Source organism: Dermacentor variabilis, chromosome 3 (genome assembly GCF_050947875.1).
Source record: "Dermacentor variabilis isolate Ectoservices chromosome 3, ASM5094787v1, whole genome shotgun sequence".
NCBI classification, from domain to species: Eukaryota; Metazoa; Arthropoda; class Arachnida; order Ixodida; family Ixodidae; genus Dermacentor; species Dermacentor variabilis.
Window position 1 is genome coordinate 52281003 of NC_134570.1, and position 22356 is coordinate 52303358.

Here is a 22356-nt window from a genome sequence, read left to right on the forward strand (position 1 = left end):
ACTACTTTGCCGTGTATTCCAAGAACGTCTCTAGCACGTCTTCTTTTTTTTTTTTTTTTTTTTTGAGGGCAGGGGGGGGGGGGGGCAGGGGACAAACCGAGAGCGATCGCCCGTAACGTGTAATTTCAAGAAAGTTCAAATTACAAGTAGAAGTTGAAGGGACAGCGTTATCTCTCCCGAAATGAGCAAGGGCATTGAGCGGCAATATTTTTCTATACTTAAAGAGTTTTAGCTTTTCTCTATTTACGTATGATCTCATGTGGTCATATATATATATATATATATATATATATATATATATATATATATATATATATATATATATATATATATATATATATATATATATATATATACCATCGCTTCTACCTTTATACCACGCGACCGCTTTTCCCACATTTCACACACAGACACTTTTTCATCCTGCTTTGAGACTCCTAATTGATGCTCGCGCATCAAAATGTCTCAGATTCTTTTCGTTCTGATCAACCGCCACAAGATGGCGCGACCAGCTTTCCGACTGACGCCAACATCTTAAGCATTCCGGTGTTCAATAAATTGCTACGCGTCGCACGGACAGCCTAACTCTATCGTATTTGCACGGAAGCACCGTATATAGTCCGCTTCTTTCATTTCCCCGAAGAGTTTACGACGTGACAGGAAGGGCGATAAAAATATATATTCTTTTCCGTTGCGTGCAAGCTTACGCGACTGTTGCAGGGCAGCTTTGACCTCCAGTCCTTAAGACAATGACCTCTTTCGGGGAAATGACCACGGAGAAACGGGTCACTGTTCGGGAGTGTAAACAAATGCGACGCCTTCTTTGTCGTCGCCCCGGTCAGCACCGGAAATTGAAGCGCCGAAAGAACTAAGATGCAGCTTGTGAGGCAAGGCACAAAGCGAGTGAAGTCGTTTTGCGAGAAAAGTTGCATGCTTCAGCTCTTCCAAGGAGTATTCCCCCTTTATTTCTGCCTCTTTTTGTTACGTTCGCCACCCGATTGAGGAAGTTATATGGCCGCACTATATACCCAACTGGAGATCCAATGACCTCTTGCCTTCCGAGTCTTACAGAATGCACAAGGACGTGCAGGGAGAGGGACGGACAAAAAGCTTCTCGCCCTGCGAAACGGAAATTAAAGAAATCTTTTGAATGCCTGTCGGCACGCATTGCGCAATTGGCTTGGATGCACGCGTAGCGCTATGTGTAGATTCTGTCTCGCACAGTTTCAGCGGCCCTGGCGTTTTAGTGGTGTAATAGCGATCCTACGGATCAATGACGGGAGCGCGAGGATCTGTGTTGCCATCAAAAACTAACCTATAGAAAGTCAGACAGACGGACAAGCAAACAACAATGCACAGAGGACGATACATACATACATACATACATACATACATACATACATACATACATACATACATACATACATACATACGTATGTACGTACGTACACACATACGTATGTACGTACGTACACACATACGTATGTACGTACGTACACACATACGTACATACGTATGTACGTACGTACACACGTACATACGTACGTACGTACGTACGTACGTACGTACACACGTACATACGTACGTACATACCTACATACGTACGTACACACGTACATACGTACGTACATACCTACATACGTACGTACACACGTACATACGTACGTACATACCTACATACGTACGTACACACATGCATACGTACGTACACACATACCGGTGAATACAAAAACGAAGAACCATACAGTTATACCTGCTGGCACACGGACGATAGATACTCTAGCCCACAGCTTCAATTCTTACATTACCAGGTTTTCCACGTTTTCATTTGAATACTAACATCTTTGTCATTTAGTAAAACGTAGGCGCCCCTGTGATATTACCCGTGCGCCTTGTTCGCTCTCGAAAATAAAATGCCTCGTTGTGTTCCTTTTTGGCGGCAGACGTGGAACGTCCGCCGCCAAGGTCTGTGAGCGGTGGCGCTGGCCAGCACTCCCAGGGTTCTACTAGGACACATGAATACCCAAGAAAGTGGATGGGGAAACGGCGCCGCGGTAGCTGTGTCATGGGGCCCCGAAAATTTCGCAAGTTTGCTCCAAACTGGAACCTGTGGAAACATAATACACAACTTGTGGCTAGAATTATGGCTAGAAATAACAATGTCAACAGCTTCCATTGTTTGGTCAATGGGAAATGTTCAAAAATAGAGTAAAAAATGAGGCGATTGCCATTTCATGTGAGCTGTCTCAAAGAAAAATAGCTGGAAAGCATTACCTTCATGATCTACTGCACAAGATGCACGCTTTCGAAAGCCAGGAACCAGGGTTGTATAGTGATGAAATAAATGCAGTTCGCGCACAAATACAGAAATATGAGACGGAAGTGTACAAAGGAGCAGTGGTGCATTCACGCACAACTCGCCTCACAGAAGAGCAGCCCACAAAAAGGGCTCTCGGTGATGAAAAGCGATACGCGCTTTTCCAAGCAAATATTGAAAAACGAGTCTGGTGGGTCTATATACACAGAAACGACCCAAATAATAAACCTATTTGAAGCTCATTATAAAGATCTTTTCACTGCAGTTAAGCCTCAGAATGGATACGAAGAAACACGCTGATCAATTTATTTCGCTTATGCCACACTTAGAAGAAGATGATCGCCTCAGCGTTGATGGGCCAATCACGCGAGAAGAAATTAATTTTGCCGTCGAAACGCTGCAGAAGAACAAGACGCCTGGTCCTGATGGCCTTAGTGCTGAATTTTATACAATATTTCAGGAATTCCTGTGTCCTTTTCTTGAGCAGCTTTTCGAGGAAGCCTATCAATATGGTGAGCTTCCTCCACCTTTCTATCAGGGCCACACAACCTTAATACCAAAGAGCACTGATGATGAAATAACAAAGAGGGTGAACGGATATAGGCCGATATCGTTATGTAACGTGGATTACAAAATATTTCCAAAAGTACTGACAAATAGATTGCAGACAGTCATTAAAAATAAGTAGGTGATCATCAAACATGCGGAATTCGAGGCCGCTCTATACAGACAAATGTTCATATCGCACGTTCGGTCGTTGAGTGCATAGAGTACGGATCAAGTAGCTCTTCTCCACATTGACCTCGCCAAAGCTCTTGATAAGGTTCAACACAAATTTTTGTTCCAACTACTACGACATATTCAGTTAGGGGATGTATTATACAATGGTATAACACTTTGTTATAAACATTGCACTACAAAGTTAATTGTGAACCGTACCCTCTCAGATATAATACAGGTACAGTCATCCGTTCGTCAGGGTTGTCCGCCCTCGCCTTTACTCTTCACCATATATTTAGAACCGCTTTGCGTAAGCGTGCTTTGCCACTCGAGCATTAAAGGATACAGGTACGCCGATGAGGAAATTAAAGTGCTAGCTTATGCAGATGACATCGCCTTCTTTTGCGTCGATAAGCCAAGCATTGCCAAGGCAATAAACGCTACCCTGCGTTTCTGTGAGACTGCAGGAGCTACTGTAAATTTTGACAAAAGTAGAGACTTTTGGCTAGGCATGTGGGTGCTCACTCCCTCTGCATTCGGGAATATTCATTGGAATCAGTCTCCGGTGCGATATCTTGGAGTACCTCTCGATAACTTCTCTAATAGTGGACCTCATTGGACGTCCGCGATAACCACTGTCCGTCGAAAGGTGACAACCTGGCAGGGACGTGATCTCTACATTTTTGCGAGAGCTAAGGCATGTAATACATTTCTCGCTTCTAAGCTTCTTTATGTTCTGCAGGTCTTGCACTGCTCACGTGTCCATGTCCAGGCATTTCATAGAATATTTGCATGTTTTGTTTGGCATTCATCATGGGAAGCCATGAGAAGGGACAAGCTTTTTCTCCCCCTTGAAAAGGGAGGCCTGGGTCTTGTGCATTTGTTTGTACGAGAATTGGTCATGCGTTTTTTTACCTTAAAAATGTCCGTCATCCATTCGCTCTTGCAGTTAATCGAGCACGTCTTGCGTCACACCTCCATTTTCTTTTTGTCACGACAAACTTTGCTCAAGAACTACCGTTATGGGGCTTCCTAAAGGAACTTGTCGACACTATTTCATTCTTAAAAGCCAGATTCACCTTTGAATATTTGTTTACCGTTAATCGCGCGTCGCTAAATGCAGCACTTATACATAACTTTTTCCCTCAACCTCTGTACCGAAAGCCGTATCTGTCTCTATTTGGTCGAGATGTTCTTTGCCGTGTCCGTAGAATGTGCATTGCGCCAGCAGCGAAAACGTTTTTCTTTAAGCTGCACACCTCCACACTGCCAGTTAAAACGTGGCTTCAGGAAAAAGGACTGTATGTACCCTGGAATACAAATTGTAGACTTTGCAATCAACCCGAGATAATAGAACATTGCTTTATACTTTGTCGTGACGCATTTCATTTTTGGGACATTTTACAAAAAACTCTCAAAAAAGATTTTCCTCTCACATATTATGGTATCCGGTTCTTTCCTTTCAAAAAGACAGCCAGTAATACACCATACGATTTGTTTATGTTATTAGGACTTTATTAATTATGGAGAAGTCGAATGATCGACAGACATGCCGAGCCACCTCGCTCGACAAGGTCTATCTTCCGAGAAGAGACTGCTCAAGTCCTTAGTGGGGTGGCTACATATGGGAGCCCGTACCTGAATGGATTTCGCGTCTGGACGCTTGTGTTTGTTTGCCAGAATTTTGAACTGTCATTGGACTGCATACTATGTGTGAATTTGTTTCTCATGTATGTTCACATGTAATGTAACTGCATTGGTTTGACATTACCGATATTTCCATGCAATAAAGAAAAAAAAAAGCCGTGGTAGCTCAATTGGTAGGGCATCGCATGCGAAAAACGAAGGTTGTGGGTTCGGTTCCCACCTGCGGCAAGTTGTTTTTTCATCCACTTTAATTTTCATTAACTTATTGTTTCTTTATTTCATTTATTAAGCACAAGTAATTTCCCCGATGTTATCTTCGGTGTCCGTGTTTGTTGGCTTCTTATGATATGACTAATAAAAATGGGGCCCCTCGGTTAACCCCCTTTCTTCTCGTTTTTTGCCGCGAAACTGTATATGGCGATCCGATTTGTCCGTCCGTCCGTCTGTTGGTCCCCTGCACGCCGAAAACTCCTCCGGCGCAACCCCAGGCGCATGAACGAAAAGAAAAGAGAAAGAGAGGCGTGCGATTAGCTAACGCCACCTAGATAGCACAAAGCTCGTTTACTCCGATCCATGATCTCACGCTACCTTGCCCGAAATTTCTATTGGCGTGATGAAAGTGGTGACGTCAAAATCACTGTTGCCTACTCGGGATGATCCCCATTATATTCCATGGCAGTCTCACCAGGTAACATGTGATCATGGACCGGAGTGAAAAGGCCTGGTGCTACCTGGGTGGTGTTGGATTAGCTGCGCGAGTGGTGACGTCGTTGCTCTCCGTCGCAGCCGAGCGCGCGCGCAGCAGTTTCTCTCTGGCTGTGAAATGGACGGGTCACGCGTCATGCGTACCCCTTAAGAACAGGCAGCTTTCGATCCGCGACCAGAACCGGGAACGAGCTCGTCTACGCCATGCCGATGCTGCAGCCCGCGGGCGCAAGCATCAACTGCGTACCGAGGATCCGGCAGCCTACAAAGCCGTCTTTTAGTGGAGCACCGGGATTAACTCAGTGATAAACACCGCGGCCGCACGTTTCAGGTTCATTGATTAACCATCTGCACAGCGTGCTTGGGCGGTGATTCTTTTTTTCCTTTTAATCACAGTGTAATACCAAGTTTGACCAATCCATCATTTTCTCTTGGAGCGCGTTCTTGTTTCGGCAAATTGCTTCGCGACGATTCTCGCGATGCCTAAGAAATTAACGCAGTTTATTTCCTTCTTTCTTAAAGTTACTCATTTATCATTTCCTATAAGAACTCAGATCAATATTCGCGTACAATGACTTGAGATCGTAATGGTCATCTTGGAAGCTGTGATAGCACATCCATATGCTGCACGGACGAAACGGAGGCGTTTTATTGTTCCATTGCCTTGATGTTTGTTTTTAATACTATAAGCTGCTTAGGTTTTGTCCTCTGCCTCCTCTGCCACTGTAACGATCGAATTTTCAGCAATGGCCTAGAGAAATTGATGTCCAAGTTCGCTACTGTGACAACCGGCTAGAAGTAGAAATGCGAGGGGCCGTGGCAGTATGCTGTGTTTGACAACATGCACAGTGCTCGATCTTGAACCTTTTAAGAGTTGGAAGTCCTCGCTATGTTCGATTCTGACGGTTTCGAACACCATTGTAGCATACAGAAAATCAATGAACGAAGAGTCAGGAAAAGTCAATACGGTCACAAAATATACGGCCCTGAAGAGCGGCCCCCGGAAAAAAAAGAACACCCCAGGGTATTGAATGCGATTCATATGAATTCTATTTCTGTTTATAGTATAACTTTTGTACTTTTCTGTTTGAGCTATCTAACCGTCTAGCAAGTCCGCCTCTTTTTCTCCTATGCGCGTGATGCCACTTTACGAAGGGCTACTACACGAAACCAGCTGCTTTGTGTAAGAGAAGAATATGGTAAGAAAGAGAGAGAAAGAAAAACAAAACAAAGAGAAGAACGAAAGAAAGAAAGACGCTCCCTCCAAGAACTGTGGCCAGTGAGCCGCCGGACGTTTCTGCAATGGTGAAGCATAGCCGGAAGCTTAAAGTGACCTCTGTCTCCCGTCTCGCAGTGCTTCGTGAATTCCCGAAATGAACCCGATCTCTGCATCGCCTCCACGCTTGGCCAGACCTCTCAGCTTGCTGTCTATATTTGGACAGGCCAACTTCCCATCTTTCCGATGGACGATCGCTGCATCTGTCGGAAGCGCGCAGTTTCTCTTTGCCACACACTAACGCTACCATGTGTACCGGCAGTTTTCTCGTCTATGTGACCCTGCAGTGCTCGATAGCTCTCGATACCCGAATTTCTTTACCTTCCTCTTTTCCACATCTACTTGGGGAAAAAATGGCTTGAACAAGAGAATCCTTTTGTCTCCATCTTTCTCTTTTTCCTCCCAACTGCTCCTCTCAAAGGTCATGTACGCTGCATTAAGAAGTCCTCGTATGCGCACAACTGTGCCACGTAGATATCGGCGCTTCCCTGTTGCTACCCGGTGGCACCCTGCCGTTACGCAGTATTTTCTCGTTTCCATCGCGTTTCCGTCTTGCGCGAAGATTGATTGCGTAGGCGTAAGACGCTGACACGTTCTCACAGTAAAGACCTCCTCTGATGACGTCACGTCGCCGCGTTCAGAAAGCGCTGGTCATCGGTCAAAGGCGTGACTGAGAATGAGATCGCCAATCTGTGTTTTCGTTGAACCGTTTTTTGTAAAGATGTACACCTACATCTCGCTGACGTTCGCTGCTTTCTTTGAGCCCCGCTTATAGTCAGTATAATATGCGTAGGATTCTCAAGGCTAAACTTGAAATTGAGAAGCTCCGAATATAAGTTCGCAGCCGTTTTACGCAAGAATCGGTCACCTTCGCTTTCTTGAATCACAGGACAATGGTGACAAAAATTGGATGGAGAGGGAAATGTACTTTACTTTTCCCTCGAGAGAAGCTATGCTACCTGCACAAGCTACAGTTCTGTATATTCTAGGGCTTGCGAATTTGAACAGAACTTGGCTCCAAACAAAGTAGGCTAATTTTTCGTCATGTCCATAAAAAGCGCTTCACACTACGCTTTCCACGTTTGCTGAAATATTTATTTCTACGCTGCTGTGCTTGCTCAACGCTCTTGAAAAGCGGCCAACCTGACAATTACTTCTCGAACACTTTAACAAAAAAGTGTGGACACTTTCCTAAGTTTGATGCATAATCCTGCTGCGATCGATGTCCGTTGGCAAAGGATCAATAAGTCATTTTTTGCAAGTAGCGCCGTCCTTTTCTAATTCATTATAAAACTAAATCCAGGTATTCTGGAGCGCGACCTAAGATATCGCTATATTTTAACAGAGCCCGCTCAATCAGGCGGGAGCGGGACCAAGCCTCACTGGCTTTCGATTTCGCAACCGCCGATTCCACCGCTCGCGCACGGTCATCGTGCTGGGCGCGTCGTCATCGCCTTTTATGGTGGAATCGCTGTGTCACGTAGTATCGCGCTACACCCCATATGTGCCTGAAAGAGTTCCAATGGCGTTCAGCAATGAACGTGCCTCGTAACTGTATTCGGTGTGCTCCAGCCAAGGTACACATATCGCTGTCTTCCGTGTGCTGTACGGGTGAATAAATTTCGGCTCCACTCAGCCGCACGAGCGAATTCCCCGTTAGTGTGGACGCCTTTGTATCGCCCGCGAACGCACGAACACGGGCGAAAGCAACCAAAGAAAACTATTGTCTTTAAATGTTGAGACGCCGCATAAATAAAGAACCTGCTGTCATTACTTGCAAGAATTTGGCTATCCGCGTCAAAACGCAACGAGCTCCATCCAATTCTTCACAGTGGTTGCATACTGCGGCATAAACAGCAGCGGTTGTTCCTTGTCGGGTTAAGTTTTGTTCATATTCCACTGAAGAAATTAAAAATGAGGCAAAATTTTCGCGCCGCTCTCTCTGAACGATGTTCATTTTTCTTTGGACGACAGTGTATCAAAATAGAAGCGAATCTTCGAAAAAAAAACTTTTCGAGTGAGCGCTTGTCCGATCGGATTGTTTCTATCTCGGCCTTCTTTTTAATTCCGCGCACATTTTGATGTTTTCGGAAATGTGGCATAACATGTTTACGGCCGGAAATGTTATGGCAAGAGCAATAAAATGCTCAAGCATAGAAGAAGCTGGTCGATACGCATCAGGAAGGGGCCGTGGGATGCCGAACTGACCTGGAAGAGTCCTTCAAAGATGAACACATTAAGGCTTTCCGCTTGGACTTGAAAAAGTTATCGACTTTGCTGTTTATGTTGGGTCAGGAGCACTAAAATGTCCTTAATGGATGCCCGTTCGAGTAGAGCAAGTACAACTCGATCCGCATTGTTTTTGCGACGCATAGCTATGCTCCCATACGCGCAAGTATGAATGAAAGAATAGCATTGTTGCACATACGCTATTGTCACTCTGTATTTCCGTTGTTGCAAAATGGTGGCATTGAGATGGCGCTGTTGGACGCTGGCTATACAATTAGCTGAAAGTGGCCTGAAGGGAGGAGCTAGTGTTGCTGTATAAGGTCCCTGCGGGAGCATATACAGGAACACTAGGAGGAGCGTCTCTCTGAGCCTTCAATATTCTTCCGCCATCGCCGGAAACTAGACTGAAGGCAGTGGACGGGAACATTAGGCCGCTCGGCTTGCAACCTATAACTTCTCAGAGTTGGGGAATGTTTGCTCGCTATTCGGGGGAAGTCAATTTCGACTGTTTCTCGCGGTTTTCCTGGATCGCTATGTGTTTTTAAGTGTGTGTGTGTGTGTGTGTGTGTGTGTGTGTGTGTGTGTGTGTGTGTGTGTGTGTGTGTGTGTGCGTGTGCGTGCGTGCGTGCGTGCGTGCGTGCGTGCGTGTGCGTGCGTGCGTGCGTGCGTGCGCGTGCGTGTGTGTGTGTGTGTGTGTGTGTGTGTGTGTGTGTGTGTGTGTGTGTGTGTGTGTGTGTGTGTGTGTGTGTGTGTGTGTGTGTGTGTGTGTGTGTGTGTGTGTGTGTGTGTGTGTGTGTGTGTGTGTGTTTGAAGACGGGTGCATTTCAGCTGCCCAAAATACGATCACTAAAAGCGATTACGAATGAAAGAGCGGTCTGTTCTGCCAATATTGACAGTGGCGTCACATTGACACCTTGTTCACCTTATATGCATTACCTTACAAAAAGAATTGTGGATAAATGTGCCAGACACTGATATTATCTGTATGAGACAAGTAGTTTTGTTTAAAATTTCGAAGCAGGTGTTGCAGGGGCGACTAACCATTGTGTCTTTATTTGTACTTTGATCTGTACTTGGTCTCTATTTTGTGCATTTATTCTAGTCAAAATTGATCTCCTATTTCAAGAGGAGGGGCTAGTAGCCAGCCCCTCCTCTGCATTTCTCATTGACCCTTTTGCTTTTAATAGCTGGTCCGTGGCTGGTGTGTTAGGCATGTCCCCCTTTTAACTGCGCAGTTTACAATACTAAACTGGTTTAGAGAAACGCTATCGCGACAAAAAGGCATGTAAGAAACACAGTTAAAAGTGTAGCAGGTTAGAAACATCGAAAATTATGCGGTTGCCTATCGTGTGAGGTTCCAACTTGACGGGGTTTAAAAAAAACCCGTGGACACCTAGTCATTCCTTATGGATTGTGAATTCGGAAGCATCAATATCCAATTGAACGCTGCTGAGTGGTGCTTCGAGTATTGTCCTGCGAGTAATGTTTTCTAGTTTTGCTGCGAGGTATGTCATCGAGCTCTACTATTAAATTGGTGCGGTTTTCCTTTCTTCAAGAAAAAAACGTTTCTACGCTAGCACGTTGGCTATAGACCGGCATCATTTGGACGATATTGCTGAGAAATCAAGTGCATTAATTTATTATTTATTAGTATTTAGTATTTGCTACGTACGTGGCGCATGCGACGAGACACCCAGGAAGCACCAGCGGCCACCAAGACCGGCAGGCAGCTAAGCCCAGTGGGAGTGAAAGAGAGAGAGGGAGAGATACGGATCGCGCGCCGGCTTTCGAGAGCCCTCTCTCCTCACGCCGCACCTGGAGCGTTAGCGCAGCAGCAAGTGCTCCGTTTCTCCGACTCTTCCCTGGCGAGGCACGCTCGTGACGTAGCTTCAGAGCCAGCGGGAATTTAGGTGCGGTGTCCCTGCTACAGACGCTGGCTTTTTCACTCAATGGGTCATTTGATGCTTTCGCGCATGGCAGTCGGTGGCTTGAAGACACATTTTATTACTAGCATTCAGCGTGCCGCGCAAAATAACAACAAACGGAATACGGAATATTACAAAGAAATCAGACCTGTTTTCATTAGCAACATTTAAAAATCAAGTTGGCTTCATCGTAAGCGATGTAACTAACCTGCGTGTAGAACTCGTGCGCTGTTTATCCATGTAACTGGGGTTCTCACGTCGTTTATGTGTTATACTAACGCTGTTGTTTGTTTCTTGTCTGTCTCTTGTGCAGCTTCGGCAGATCACCGTGTTCGCTGACAACGTACGAACCGAACACGACGGCACCCCATCGCGAGGCGCCGGGAACAACAGCCGCTCCGACGAAGCCCTCTGCGCAGTACCACTCAAGGAGACGCCAAACCTGAGCGAAGTGGACCGGTGTCGGCGACTCAGCGCCGACTTCCACAAGCGGAACCCCAGGCCTTCGCTGACAAGCCAAAAGTCCAACGGCATCGTTTACACCGAAGAAAACGACCACGAATCAATCGTCAACCACAACGGAAGGCATCACAAGATGAAGGAGGAGGCGAAGAAGCACAGTGACCCTGCGCCCGACGTAGGCAACAATGGAACATCGCTGAGGAACGGGCACGTCGAGGAGTTCGGTCACTACAAGAGGAACCGACGGAAAAGTAGCGACAGCCACCACCGGGGTCGCCGTATGCACCGATGCAACAGCGACTGTTCCCACTGCTTTCCGCTGCACCTGAGTCACCACCACAGTCAGCAGCACAAGCGCGAGGTACGCACCGCCAAGGCCCTGCTGTCCATCGTGCTCTTCTTCATGATCTGCTGGTTCCCGCTCTACACGCTCAACTGCATCAAGGCGTTCTGCGTCGGATGCGAGGCGCCGCATTGGGTCTTCGACGTGCTCATCGTTCTGTCGCACGCAAACTCAGCGCTCAACCCGTTCCTGTACGCTTATCGCATGAGTGACTTTCGCAACGCCTTCAAGCGTCTCCTGAGGTGCAAGTCGCCAGCGCCCCTGTTTGAGGTCTTGCTGTTCTACCGCAACGCTGCCGGGACGCCACCCGTGCATAGGGCCTCCGGAGGGGGACCCGGCCAGCGACTCGCCGTAGGAGAAGCTTCGACGCCAGTCCTGTAGATGCACGAAGGCTCCATAAGCGTGGTTCTTCGAAGAAAGGTGCTTGTAAACCGAATTTTCACGCCTTCTTGCATTCATAAGAGACGTTGGTTTGCTGGACATGTGCTCACGCACCCCAGATACAACGCCAGAGACGTCCAGGCTAAGCTGTGGCCGGCCTCGATCGCCAGGATATACCCACCTATTACCACATCCCATCCATGACCACCATCGCCAATTCTGGAACGTTGTTCCCGATGGATCACTTTCGCGGATGTCACTTTCAAATACAGGTTGAATGGCTTAATCAGCTCAGCAGAAGCGGATGTGACGAAAGGAAACGGCACACCTGGCATCAGGGTTGTTTGCCCGTCTCGCACATTTCTGCGCATTCAAGCAACAGCCACAAGAGCGATGGTCCTTGCTCGAAGTTATGTCACGAAAAACGGGGAAAGTAAGATCGGCCGATAGAGAATGCGGTATCCCTGCATTTACAACGTGCCCCGAAGGCCGGCAAGGTAACTCAGTCCTGATTTCGCGCCTGCTTTCTACGTCACCCGTCGAGAGGGGTGAACAATAAGCCGGCCTTTGTGCCACAGAACCTCGACAGAGATCGCCGAGACTTAGCAGTTGCACGGGTACCAGAAACGGCCAGTCTGCGCTCGTGTCGCGCAGTCGGTGCGCTAGTTTTGGGAACGCTATGCTCAGACTCTAAGGAACGCCGTGGAGTGCAGAGGTCAGCTCTGACTGAGTGTCAAAGGAAACGACTGTTCCTCTTCTGATTGAAAAATTGTCTGCGACTGACTGTACCATGTGGGAACGATTACCAAGGAGAACCTATGTGCCATTCTTTGTGTTATGACATATGCGTGTGTTTGTGTGCCCCCCCCCCCCCCCTGTCGAGTGACTCTACTTAAATCAAAAAATGAACTTTCACCAGTGTGCTCTAACTGTAAGCCAGAACAAGGGAGAGATTCAGTGGAAGTTGGAGGCTTACAGTGATTAACAGTGGTAGAACGAGGAATCGTCGTTGAAACCATCATTTCGACAAAGGGTCTTGTCTTGAAGACACCTCCCTTGTACCATTCTCTGTTCCACCACTCCTAATCATTCTAAAGTCAAATGCGACATGCGCCGTAAATCCTTGCTGAACGTTGCGAAGCCATTGAGTGCGCTACCGGCCCTGCCATCAAACAACGTAGTGGGGTCCTCGTAGAAACTTCGTCGCTTCAAAGCCCCCAGAGATTGTACGGTACAGTGCTTCCCAACGGCATTCCTAAATTTCGGAGCACCTTGCGTGTCACAGGAACTCTTCAACTGGGCCTTGTGACAAAGCTCGCCCTTCATCACAGCGGCTTCATCAAAGCCTCTCCCCAAGAAATGTACTTACATACGTGTCAAGCACTTTCAGTGCTCGTGTTTGCCTACAGGGATCTAGAAAAACTCCCTTTTCTCATTATCTGTGCTTGCACGTTTGTAGTCTTTTATCAGCTAATTCGGTTGCGCTAAGATAGCATCTTTTCTCGCTAGCGAGCAGATAAACCTTCAATGACTGTTTACGTGGACAAGAACCCCAGGTGAGAGGGCATTGTGGCACTGATGAAAGACGTTTCGGGTTGCCTTTAAGAGAGTGGTGAAATCGAAATATTGTGGAATGAGAGTTGAAGAATTGTAGGCGCACAGATGAAGACATTTATGTTATGCTGCAGCACTCAACTAAGTTTCTGAAGCAGTAAAAGGTCAAGCTTATCATGAGAGCAAGGCTTGGTAAGACAGGAAAGGCCTAAGGATGGAAAACGAGGGGCGACTACACCTTGAGATTTCAACTCCAGCTCGCGTTGACGTAATTGATTCTCGGAGCGTCTGCTCGAGCGTAGTAATTATTTACCAGTAATGAAGAATGGCATTGTATTTTACAGAAACCAAAGAGCCAACCTAGAAAATTTATGAAATTGTTTGTTGCTTCAGAAAGGCCTAACGCGACAAAGTACTTCGAAATACGTGACGTCACACTGGCGTACACTTGCCGAGATTTCCGCGTAGAAAGGTGAGCTTCGTCTTCATTATGTCCAGTAATAATCAACTTTTCACCAAAAACAAGATGAAACGAACCTTTGGAATAATACTTTACTTCTATAAACAAAATCAATATTGCTTTTTTAGTGTCCCTTCAAATTAAACGCTTATAGGAGTACTATGTTGCCTTTTCCGCAATGCACGATTACGAACATTGTTAAAGGGATAGGTACCGGGCTGTTGTTGAAGTATTACTGGTTTCACGTTTTACATGTCATAGGAGAGCTATCATGAAGTCAAGAACAATACAAAAGCCGCGGGTTGATCAGTTATTTTAGCCATGTACACGGGGTAACATCGGGGCAATACGCACTTCACCAAAGCTAGTTTGGGCCTTCTCCAAAGTGTTCACTGCGCGCTCATGCACATTGACGTGAAGAAAACTGTGGACTGAGCAACGTCACTCGCCTTGCATTGGTTGGTCTAGCGCATTGTTTGCGGTGACGAAACAGGCCACCTGCGTATGTAACTTTCCTTGATGGCGTCAGTTAAGACAAAGCTTCATCTCAAGACCTGTTATATATATACGTGGGGAAAAAGAAGCTGTTTTCTTTTCCATTCTCAAATTATTTTGATGAGGTTCATTTTACTTCAAAGAGAAAGGTCTCTACCGTTTGCAGTACATTTTAGACCTCAGCGAAAAATACTTGAAACTTTAAAAAATTTTTAAAAGGAAACGGGTTGGGCAGAGAAGCACCGAGTTGGCATCGATGTAACACTGTAATAAAAACAATATTAAAATATTAGTAGCTGTGAAAATGAAAACGTCCACAGTAATCAAAATTGATGTATTACCCTCATAATATATAACACCTATATGGGAACAAGAGATTTCCAAAGCTCACGTAAGAACTTCACGCCTACTCCAAAATATTGTATCATAGTATTTCGCTTTAGGCGCTCTAAAAGGTTCAGTTTACAAAATTGCAGTTATTTTTTCAGATGAGGTTTTCTATCTGACTTCGCACGGGTTTAGCGTATCTGGCATCTGTGTATCTTGTAACCACTTCCAGAAGAATGGCCTATTCGGTCTTCCGGAGCGCTGTAGCGAGTCAAAATATGTATCGGAATGTAGCTCCTAACCAAACAAAAAGCGACAATTTGTCGCAGAGTAGCTAAAGTTAACGTTATGGGCGTAATCAGTGCCAATGTAGCTAAAAGTTAACCACAATGCACAACACCCCTGTAAAGGGTGCACCGCCGTATATATGGTGATGTTGAGGCAAAGCCGCCATGAAGCACATTTTGGGGAGAAGCAGTGAGTTCACTTGGATTAAGCAGGGCGCGCGCAAGGCAATGGTGTCTGGAAGGTGGTTTCATCGCGGCCAACAAGAAACGGTAGTTAGCCGAAAAGAAGGTAAAAAGTAATGTTATGGCGTAATTATCCCCAATATAAGCGAACATTAATCACATTACGCGGTAAACTTCACTTTCTCCGGGATCGGCCCACGTGCCCTCAAGAGCGAAAAATGGAGAAGCTCGATCAAGTGTCGGCGCTAAAGACGAAGTCGATGTAACTGCGTGTGAAATTCGATGCGAATAAGATTCAATATGAATGAATGTTTAACATGAAAAAGAGACAGAATTAGGTGCGATATATATTGAACATCTAATCATCGAATCATTTGAACCCTTATGTAGGCCTAGACCACGTCTTCTTCAGCGTTGATACTTGGTTAACCTTCTCCGTTATTTTGCTAGAACATCTATTATGTATTCAAAAAAGGCGTATCAGAGATGGTGTCGAGCTGAAGCTTTTTCTTAAGATGTTTGTTATCAGCGTTATCTATAGATACCTCATTCCGCGCTAGCGCGAACGTTTAGAAACTGAAATATGTTGCTGTTGCGAGTACAGTGGCGGGAAATGGGCAGACAATAGAAATGTCAAAACATCAGAAGAGCATTCCCTTATCAGCCGAATAAAAGAAAACGACGCTTTTAACCGCCCTCTATTGATTTCGACGACGCTGTTAGTTGATAAGTACTATGCAGTTATGGTACGCGGCAAAATTTAAATTGTGCGCCTACAAGGCACAGATAAAAATTCGCTCGCAGATCTTCAGTCCGTAATATCTCCTTTTACTTGGTGCTCGCTGGTTCTGATGCGTCCTTCTTGATTTTGCAGCCTGTTGCAGAACGCTGCGTTCCCATTGGCTACTTACTAAACGAGAGGTATATTAGCCATGCTACACTATAGCAATGGCGTCCACTACACTCCAATGCTTGTGGATGGCGCCACTGCATCATATTACCTGTGTTTATAGGTTCATTCGCCATGTCATCAGAACAGTGGCATATTTAATTTAAGAAACGGCGCCATAAGCTGTTAAACGCCGGCTGCTCAACCTCGATCTCCCATCATTTTCGGTGACGCACAGTGTATCCAACAATATACGGGTATCATATCGTTAACGTATTTTTCGTGAACCATTGTAACTTAAATGTGATACGTCGTCCCTGTTACCTCTTGTTGTCACGAATTGTTATTTGTGCTGTTTCGTTATTCGAGAAGCCACAAAGTCACGCAAAAGAAAACATTATTGCATGTTTTCCCCCCTTCGTCTTCTGTGGCACCACTGCGACGGTATCTCACTTATGTGTTTCTATTAAAGCATGCGTCATCTTCTCCGACTCTCGATTTTTTGCTCATACAGAAGATGGAGGCTGACATCAAGGTTCATATTCTTTTCAGTTTTAAGAGACAAATTCTTCTTCTCCCCATAATGCGCGGTTTCAGAAGTGGATCAGCAATCCGGTGAACGCCACTGTGCATCTAGCGACAATATCAGTGAACAGCGACTCCAAAAGAAAGTCACTACATTCAAACTCGTGTCATACAATATGGCGGGAAAAAAAGAGATCAGGGGTGCGATCGGAGATGGTTGTTCGGCGCGTTCGTTCGGTTACCGGCGCGCGCGATTGGCCTACTCCGCGCCGACGTCGCCAGCCGCGGGGCGCCGCCCCATTTTTGGTGACGTCAAAATGACGACACGCTCCTGTCAATCATCCGCCCACCGAGCATTTCGTCCGAACGCGACGGGAGTTGAGAAGTTTGGAGCGATCATACGGCTTCGCATGGCGCATCTGGTGGATTGGATTGGATCCAACAGGCGGCCTTTTCGGCTGCGGAATGGCACGCTTGAATCCAATCCATAGTTTAATTCTAGAAAATGGCGCTTCCGCTGGAAACTTAGGTTGTTGCGCTGGCTTTTCTAGAGGAAGGAGGAGAGCGGGTGGCGGTGCGAAACGCGTTTGAAGAAATGGCAGAAAGTGAATTCCGGCGTCGTTTTTGTTTCTCGAAACAAATAATTCGTTGGTTGTACGGAGAAATCGACAACATCATCGGTGCCAGCGAGCCACTGGAATGTTGTCGCTGCCTCTTGAAAAGTGCGCCACTCTTCCCGTCGTTTTCTTTTTCTTTTTTCTTCTCGCTGTGCGCGACACCACCTAGGGACGACGCAAAGAACCTAATAGTTATAAATTGCAGTAGTCACACGTACTACTATTTGAAAACGCGTTTGGGCTTGAGACGAAAAAAATACATTTTTTTTAGATAATGATTTAATTCATTTGGAAGACGAGAAACATTTGGTTTTGTAGTATACTGTTTGCAAGCAGACGACAAACGACGGAAGTAAACTTCCGGGGAGGTCACCGCTTCCTGATTGGCTGCTCTCTCCGCCCCGCTGTCACAAATTTTGCATACTGCAACTTTGTGACGTTGCAGCAACTGAACAGAACGTGTATCGAACAAAATATCTCCGATCGCGCCCCAGTCGTACACTTCAGCGATACCTTCTGCTAGGAACTCATTCACTGCGACAGTAGCAGACAGGTTCTCACAGAAGACACCATAATCTTCTTTTCGATGCAACGACAACGCAGATCTGGCCTGCAACAATATTCCATGTTGTGACCCGCGCCAAAGTGTTTCCTAATAAAATTACCAAAGGAAGCTACGGCTACGCACGATCGCTATGCTACCACGGGAATCGCTATTAGTACACGGGCTTGCTTATCTTCGTGTTTGTGGCTCGCTGTATCTGCCTTGACCGAAATTACGAAGCAGTCCTAACCTTTCCAAGCGGAGACGACTATAACACTATGCATGCGTGCATAATGACGGCAAATTGTGGCGTTTGTAACACAATGCTTTGTCGAACATGACCCATTAGGTGTGTCACAAAGCCGTTTGAAGCGAGGAGGATGAAATTTTGACAAATTCATGTGCTACCCGTCATTGTCATATTGGCTGAAAGACCGTGATTGTAGCTCTCGCAGACATTATAGCACCAGAGTATATTATTTTTTAGTGTATTTGACGAGAACACCGTAGCCTGTGCAATCATACATGGGTAGACACCACTAGTCTCAGAGTCTTCATATGGAAGGCTTGCTTCGGAGCCAACTCTGATTGCCGTATAAAAACGCGTGTGAAACACAGAGATGCTATCAATCTAAACGAAATCAACGCAGTTAGGAAAAAAACAATCGAGTCTACGCACTGTAGCAAACGAAATGTCGACATAGCGCCTCAGAACTTCTGAAAGAAATTGTTGAAGGATGCTAAGTTTCAATAAGCTTACAAATCCGTAACATTAAAGAAGAAAAAAACCGCGACTTCAGACGGGACGTGATGAAGGAGTGGACAGAACGTCTTGAATTTCGTAACTCTGCGCCAAAAACAATTATTTCGATTTTATAAACTGCACATGTCGGAAAGTCTAAAGCGGGTAAATGTGATGTACGCCTTTACAGCTTGCGCGATACTATTATGCTTACGAGAGTTTGCAAAAGTCATGTTCACAAATTGGTGGTACAATTCAAAGCACTGTAAAATACATCCCCTTTGTTCGCTATAGATGTCCCGATATCTGTGGTTTGCAGAATTGTGACTTACTTTGTTGTTGTCCTTTGCTGAGATGCTGAGTTGTAAACTGGATGCTTGTTTTCTTTAAACTGAGCAATTCGCAACAAGTTTTCCAAAGACATTGACGAAATAACTGCTTGCGTTACTAAACCGTGAGTTTCTTGGTAAGTCAGAAAGCAAGTAAACAACCTAAGAAAGGCTGCGAGTTTCCAGGTTAGCTCATCGTGACGTTGTGAGATTTGGACAGCGTCGATCGGCACTAAAGCTGGCAGTTCATTGAACAACAAGCATTAAATTATAGCTACTTCTCGGATAAACCACAGGCTCAACCGTGAATATGAAAGAAGCTGTAAACTTTAATATGAAGTTCAGAACGTGCCTTCCGCGATTACTCATCTTGATTAAGAAATGAAAAAGTTAACTATGTAGCTACTAATATTTGAGCAGCTTGTACTGTGAGAGTTAGATTTTTCCAAAAGAAATTGTAACTTTCTTGGTTTCGAATATCGGCTGCCGTATTGTATGTCATTATATTATACACGTACAAAATGAAAAAAAAAAGAGAAAGAAAACATCCGCGCTATTTGGGGGCACTTCTATAACAGTATTGTAATAGCACTCTTCAGAGGATGAGAGAGACTGAACAAATGAAATGTAGCGCCATAGTGAAGCTTCTGCGCATGACATCTTGTATCGGCTTTTGCGCAGCAGGAAGATTCTGAGAGGAAGATTCTGATTCTGATTCTGTTTGGGCATGCATTTCTAAAGCTACAGCAGACGATACTGCAGCCGTCGTAGACGCCGTATTCCGCATCCGTCAAAGAAGATGTTCAGCGAATGGCGGTGCCCGCCGGGAGAGACTAATGTTGTTACACATGTATGTTGCATATTGCATAGCATGAAAATGGGCAGCATTGTGCGCATCCAATTTAGATTTACAGCGTTTAATTGACCTATTTACCAAAACTTGGTATCCCATACCACGTGGAAGGTCATTGTGAAAAAAAAAAAGAAATTCAAGTTTTACTGCAGAAAATGTATTAGACTGAATAATACACACATCTTATAGTTTTGAAAATATTTTTTTTTCTCTTTGCTCTGAAACACAGTTTTTCTTTAACTGAATTCGTTTTTACAATTTAAAGTGAAAAATTTTTCGAATACTGCCGAGCGCAATCTGTTTTGTTGGTTTCTATCCGCAATCAAAAACATTTGTTTGCTGCTTCACCACCTAGGAGGGTATATAGAAAAAGAAGAGAGAGTGTAGGCGGAAATACGTCATTTGTGCGAGCCATAATTACTTTGTTTTGCGCAAAACAACGGACACAAGAAAGATGACCAGGACAAGGCGCTACTGTCAACTGACATCATTTTATTGCGTCACTCCTTTATAGACAACATAAACTAGAGGAACATGCGCAGTGAGCACCATGTGCAGGAATTACCAACGTCCGATCACAAGAGCGCACTCATGCTACAGGATGCAAAAAAAAAACATATTCAGCACTGTACAAGGTTAAAGAAGGCACACTGATGCACTGTGGCCTCAATTACTGTATGAAGAATGCTTCCGATAACTCTCGGGCGGTGGTATCGTGGCTCTTTTTCAAAATCGTAGTATCACGAAACATGGCTTTGCACTTTCATATTTTACAATGTTGAGCCAAATGGGAACCTGTGCCTGTTGCTATGGATCGCCCATGTTCTCTAAGACGCTCTTTAACACAGCGGTTTGACTCCCCTACATACACTTTGCCACATGACAAGGAAATCTTATATACCACAGCGACGCTGCAATCTACAAACTTCGCGTGGCTCTTTTCATAATCTGGTTTGTTGCTTGTTTTAGAAATACGGCTGCACAACATAAACAGTTTCTGAGGAGCAAGAAACACTACCGGAATTTGGTATCTAGTGACGCCATTCTTTAGATTGTGAGCCACTCTATGGCAATATGGCACAACTTGAGGGCTTTTGTTTTGTGTAATACAGTTACTTTTGTGCCGCTTCCCTTTCAGTTTCTGAAGCAATACCTCTGAGGCTGACGTCACCGCCACACTTAGGTAACCTGCAGCATAAAACAGTCCAGTAAAACTCTGGTTCACAGAGTGATGACAGGATTTCTTTAACGAAGATCCTAGACACATCAAAATAATGGCGCGTTTCACAATCTTTGAGTGCGCAGACGCATAATGTAAACGTTCCTTATACGTGCACGTGGTGAGTACATCCAACAGGCGTGACCTGTTTGTAAGGATAGCTGCAAATCTAAAAACTGGCAGTTTACCGTCCCTGGATAGCTTGGTTTAGCCTGGTTAAGTCTTCGTTTCACTTCATTAACCTTTCATTTAGCTGGAATTTTTGTACTTATAGTCGGGTACAACTTTAGAAAAAAGGGGAGGCCCAGCCCAGATGGCCGAAGGCGACAGTCGAATGCCTCCGCGACGACTAAAATAGCCCCGCTCAAGAAACCGCGCTCCTAAAGCGCGTAATTCTCGGTATAAATAAAGACTCGCATTTGGATGACTTGTGTTGTAGATCTCTCGTGATAGGCATGCTACAGTACATGCCGGATCGCGAGAGAAAAATAATCCTGTGCCTTCTACAATGGTGCGCATCGTCTGCTATTTAGCTTCGTTGCAAGGGACAAAAGAAGAAAAAGCAGCTCTGCGTGACATTGGCGCTGGTGTACATGCACACGGCACATTTGCTACTCATATTCCATGTTTAACATGAATCAGTTGCTATTTAGCAAGTACATAAAAAAAAACGCATTTATCGAAACCATTACAAGACTGAGGCAAGAAGACGATAGATACAAGAAAGATACAAAAGTGCTCCATTCATCGTTTTAAATAATTTCTCTTGGTTTAGATAGCTTATATCTTTTTCTTGTTGTGTTTACACAAACTTATTCTCAAGAATGTGATCGTTTTCTTTTTTTCCTCTTCCGTTGCACATTCTTTGTTTCCAAGCCTGGATGCGTACCGTCGCGTCAGCGATGCTTGCTGCAACCTTTCGTCGCCGGATCATGGCTCAGAATAAATGGTGCATTGTAAGCTGGAAAAAACATTTCCGGCATGGCAGATCACCACAAACAGTTTGGGAATTCAATCTGACGATGGGCACGTGCACACGACTGACGCGATTCGGACCAGTTCGAAGCGCGGGTGGCCATCTTCTCCATCGGCGGGGTCGCCGGCCGTGCGGCTCGTGCCTTCAGTCAAGAGTGCACGCCCATTGGTGGATGTTCGTGTGCATCCGCCTTGGAGGCGTAAACGCCGTTTTTTCTAAAGTTGTACCCGGCTATAGGTATACAATCGTCATTAAGCCAGGTATGGCGGTTCTGCCTAGGTTGGTGGCTATACATGAATGGTGGTTAGGCTTGGGTAGACACACAACGTTCGGCGGTGCGACGCCTGTTGT

General features: G+C 45.3%; 1 protein-coding gene across 1 annotated transcript in view; it reads left to right on the forward strand.

Annotated features, from left to right (window-relative positions):
* Window positions 1–16691, forward strand: part of AdoR (Adenosine receptor) — a 129507-nt gene extending 112816 nt beyond the window's left edge. Inside the window, exon 2 of the mRNA XM_075685079.1 lies at window positions 11133–16691. Coding sequence (XP_075541194.1) covers window positions 11133–12005 — 873 coding nt within the window. The 3' untranslated portion in view covers window positions 12006–16691. The remainder of the gene's footprint in view (window positions 1–11132) is intronic.
* The last annotated feature ends 5665 nt before the right edge of the window (window positions 16692–22356 follow it).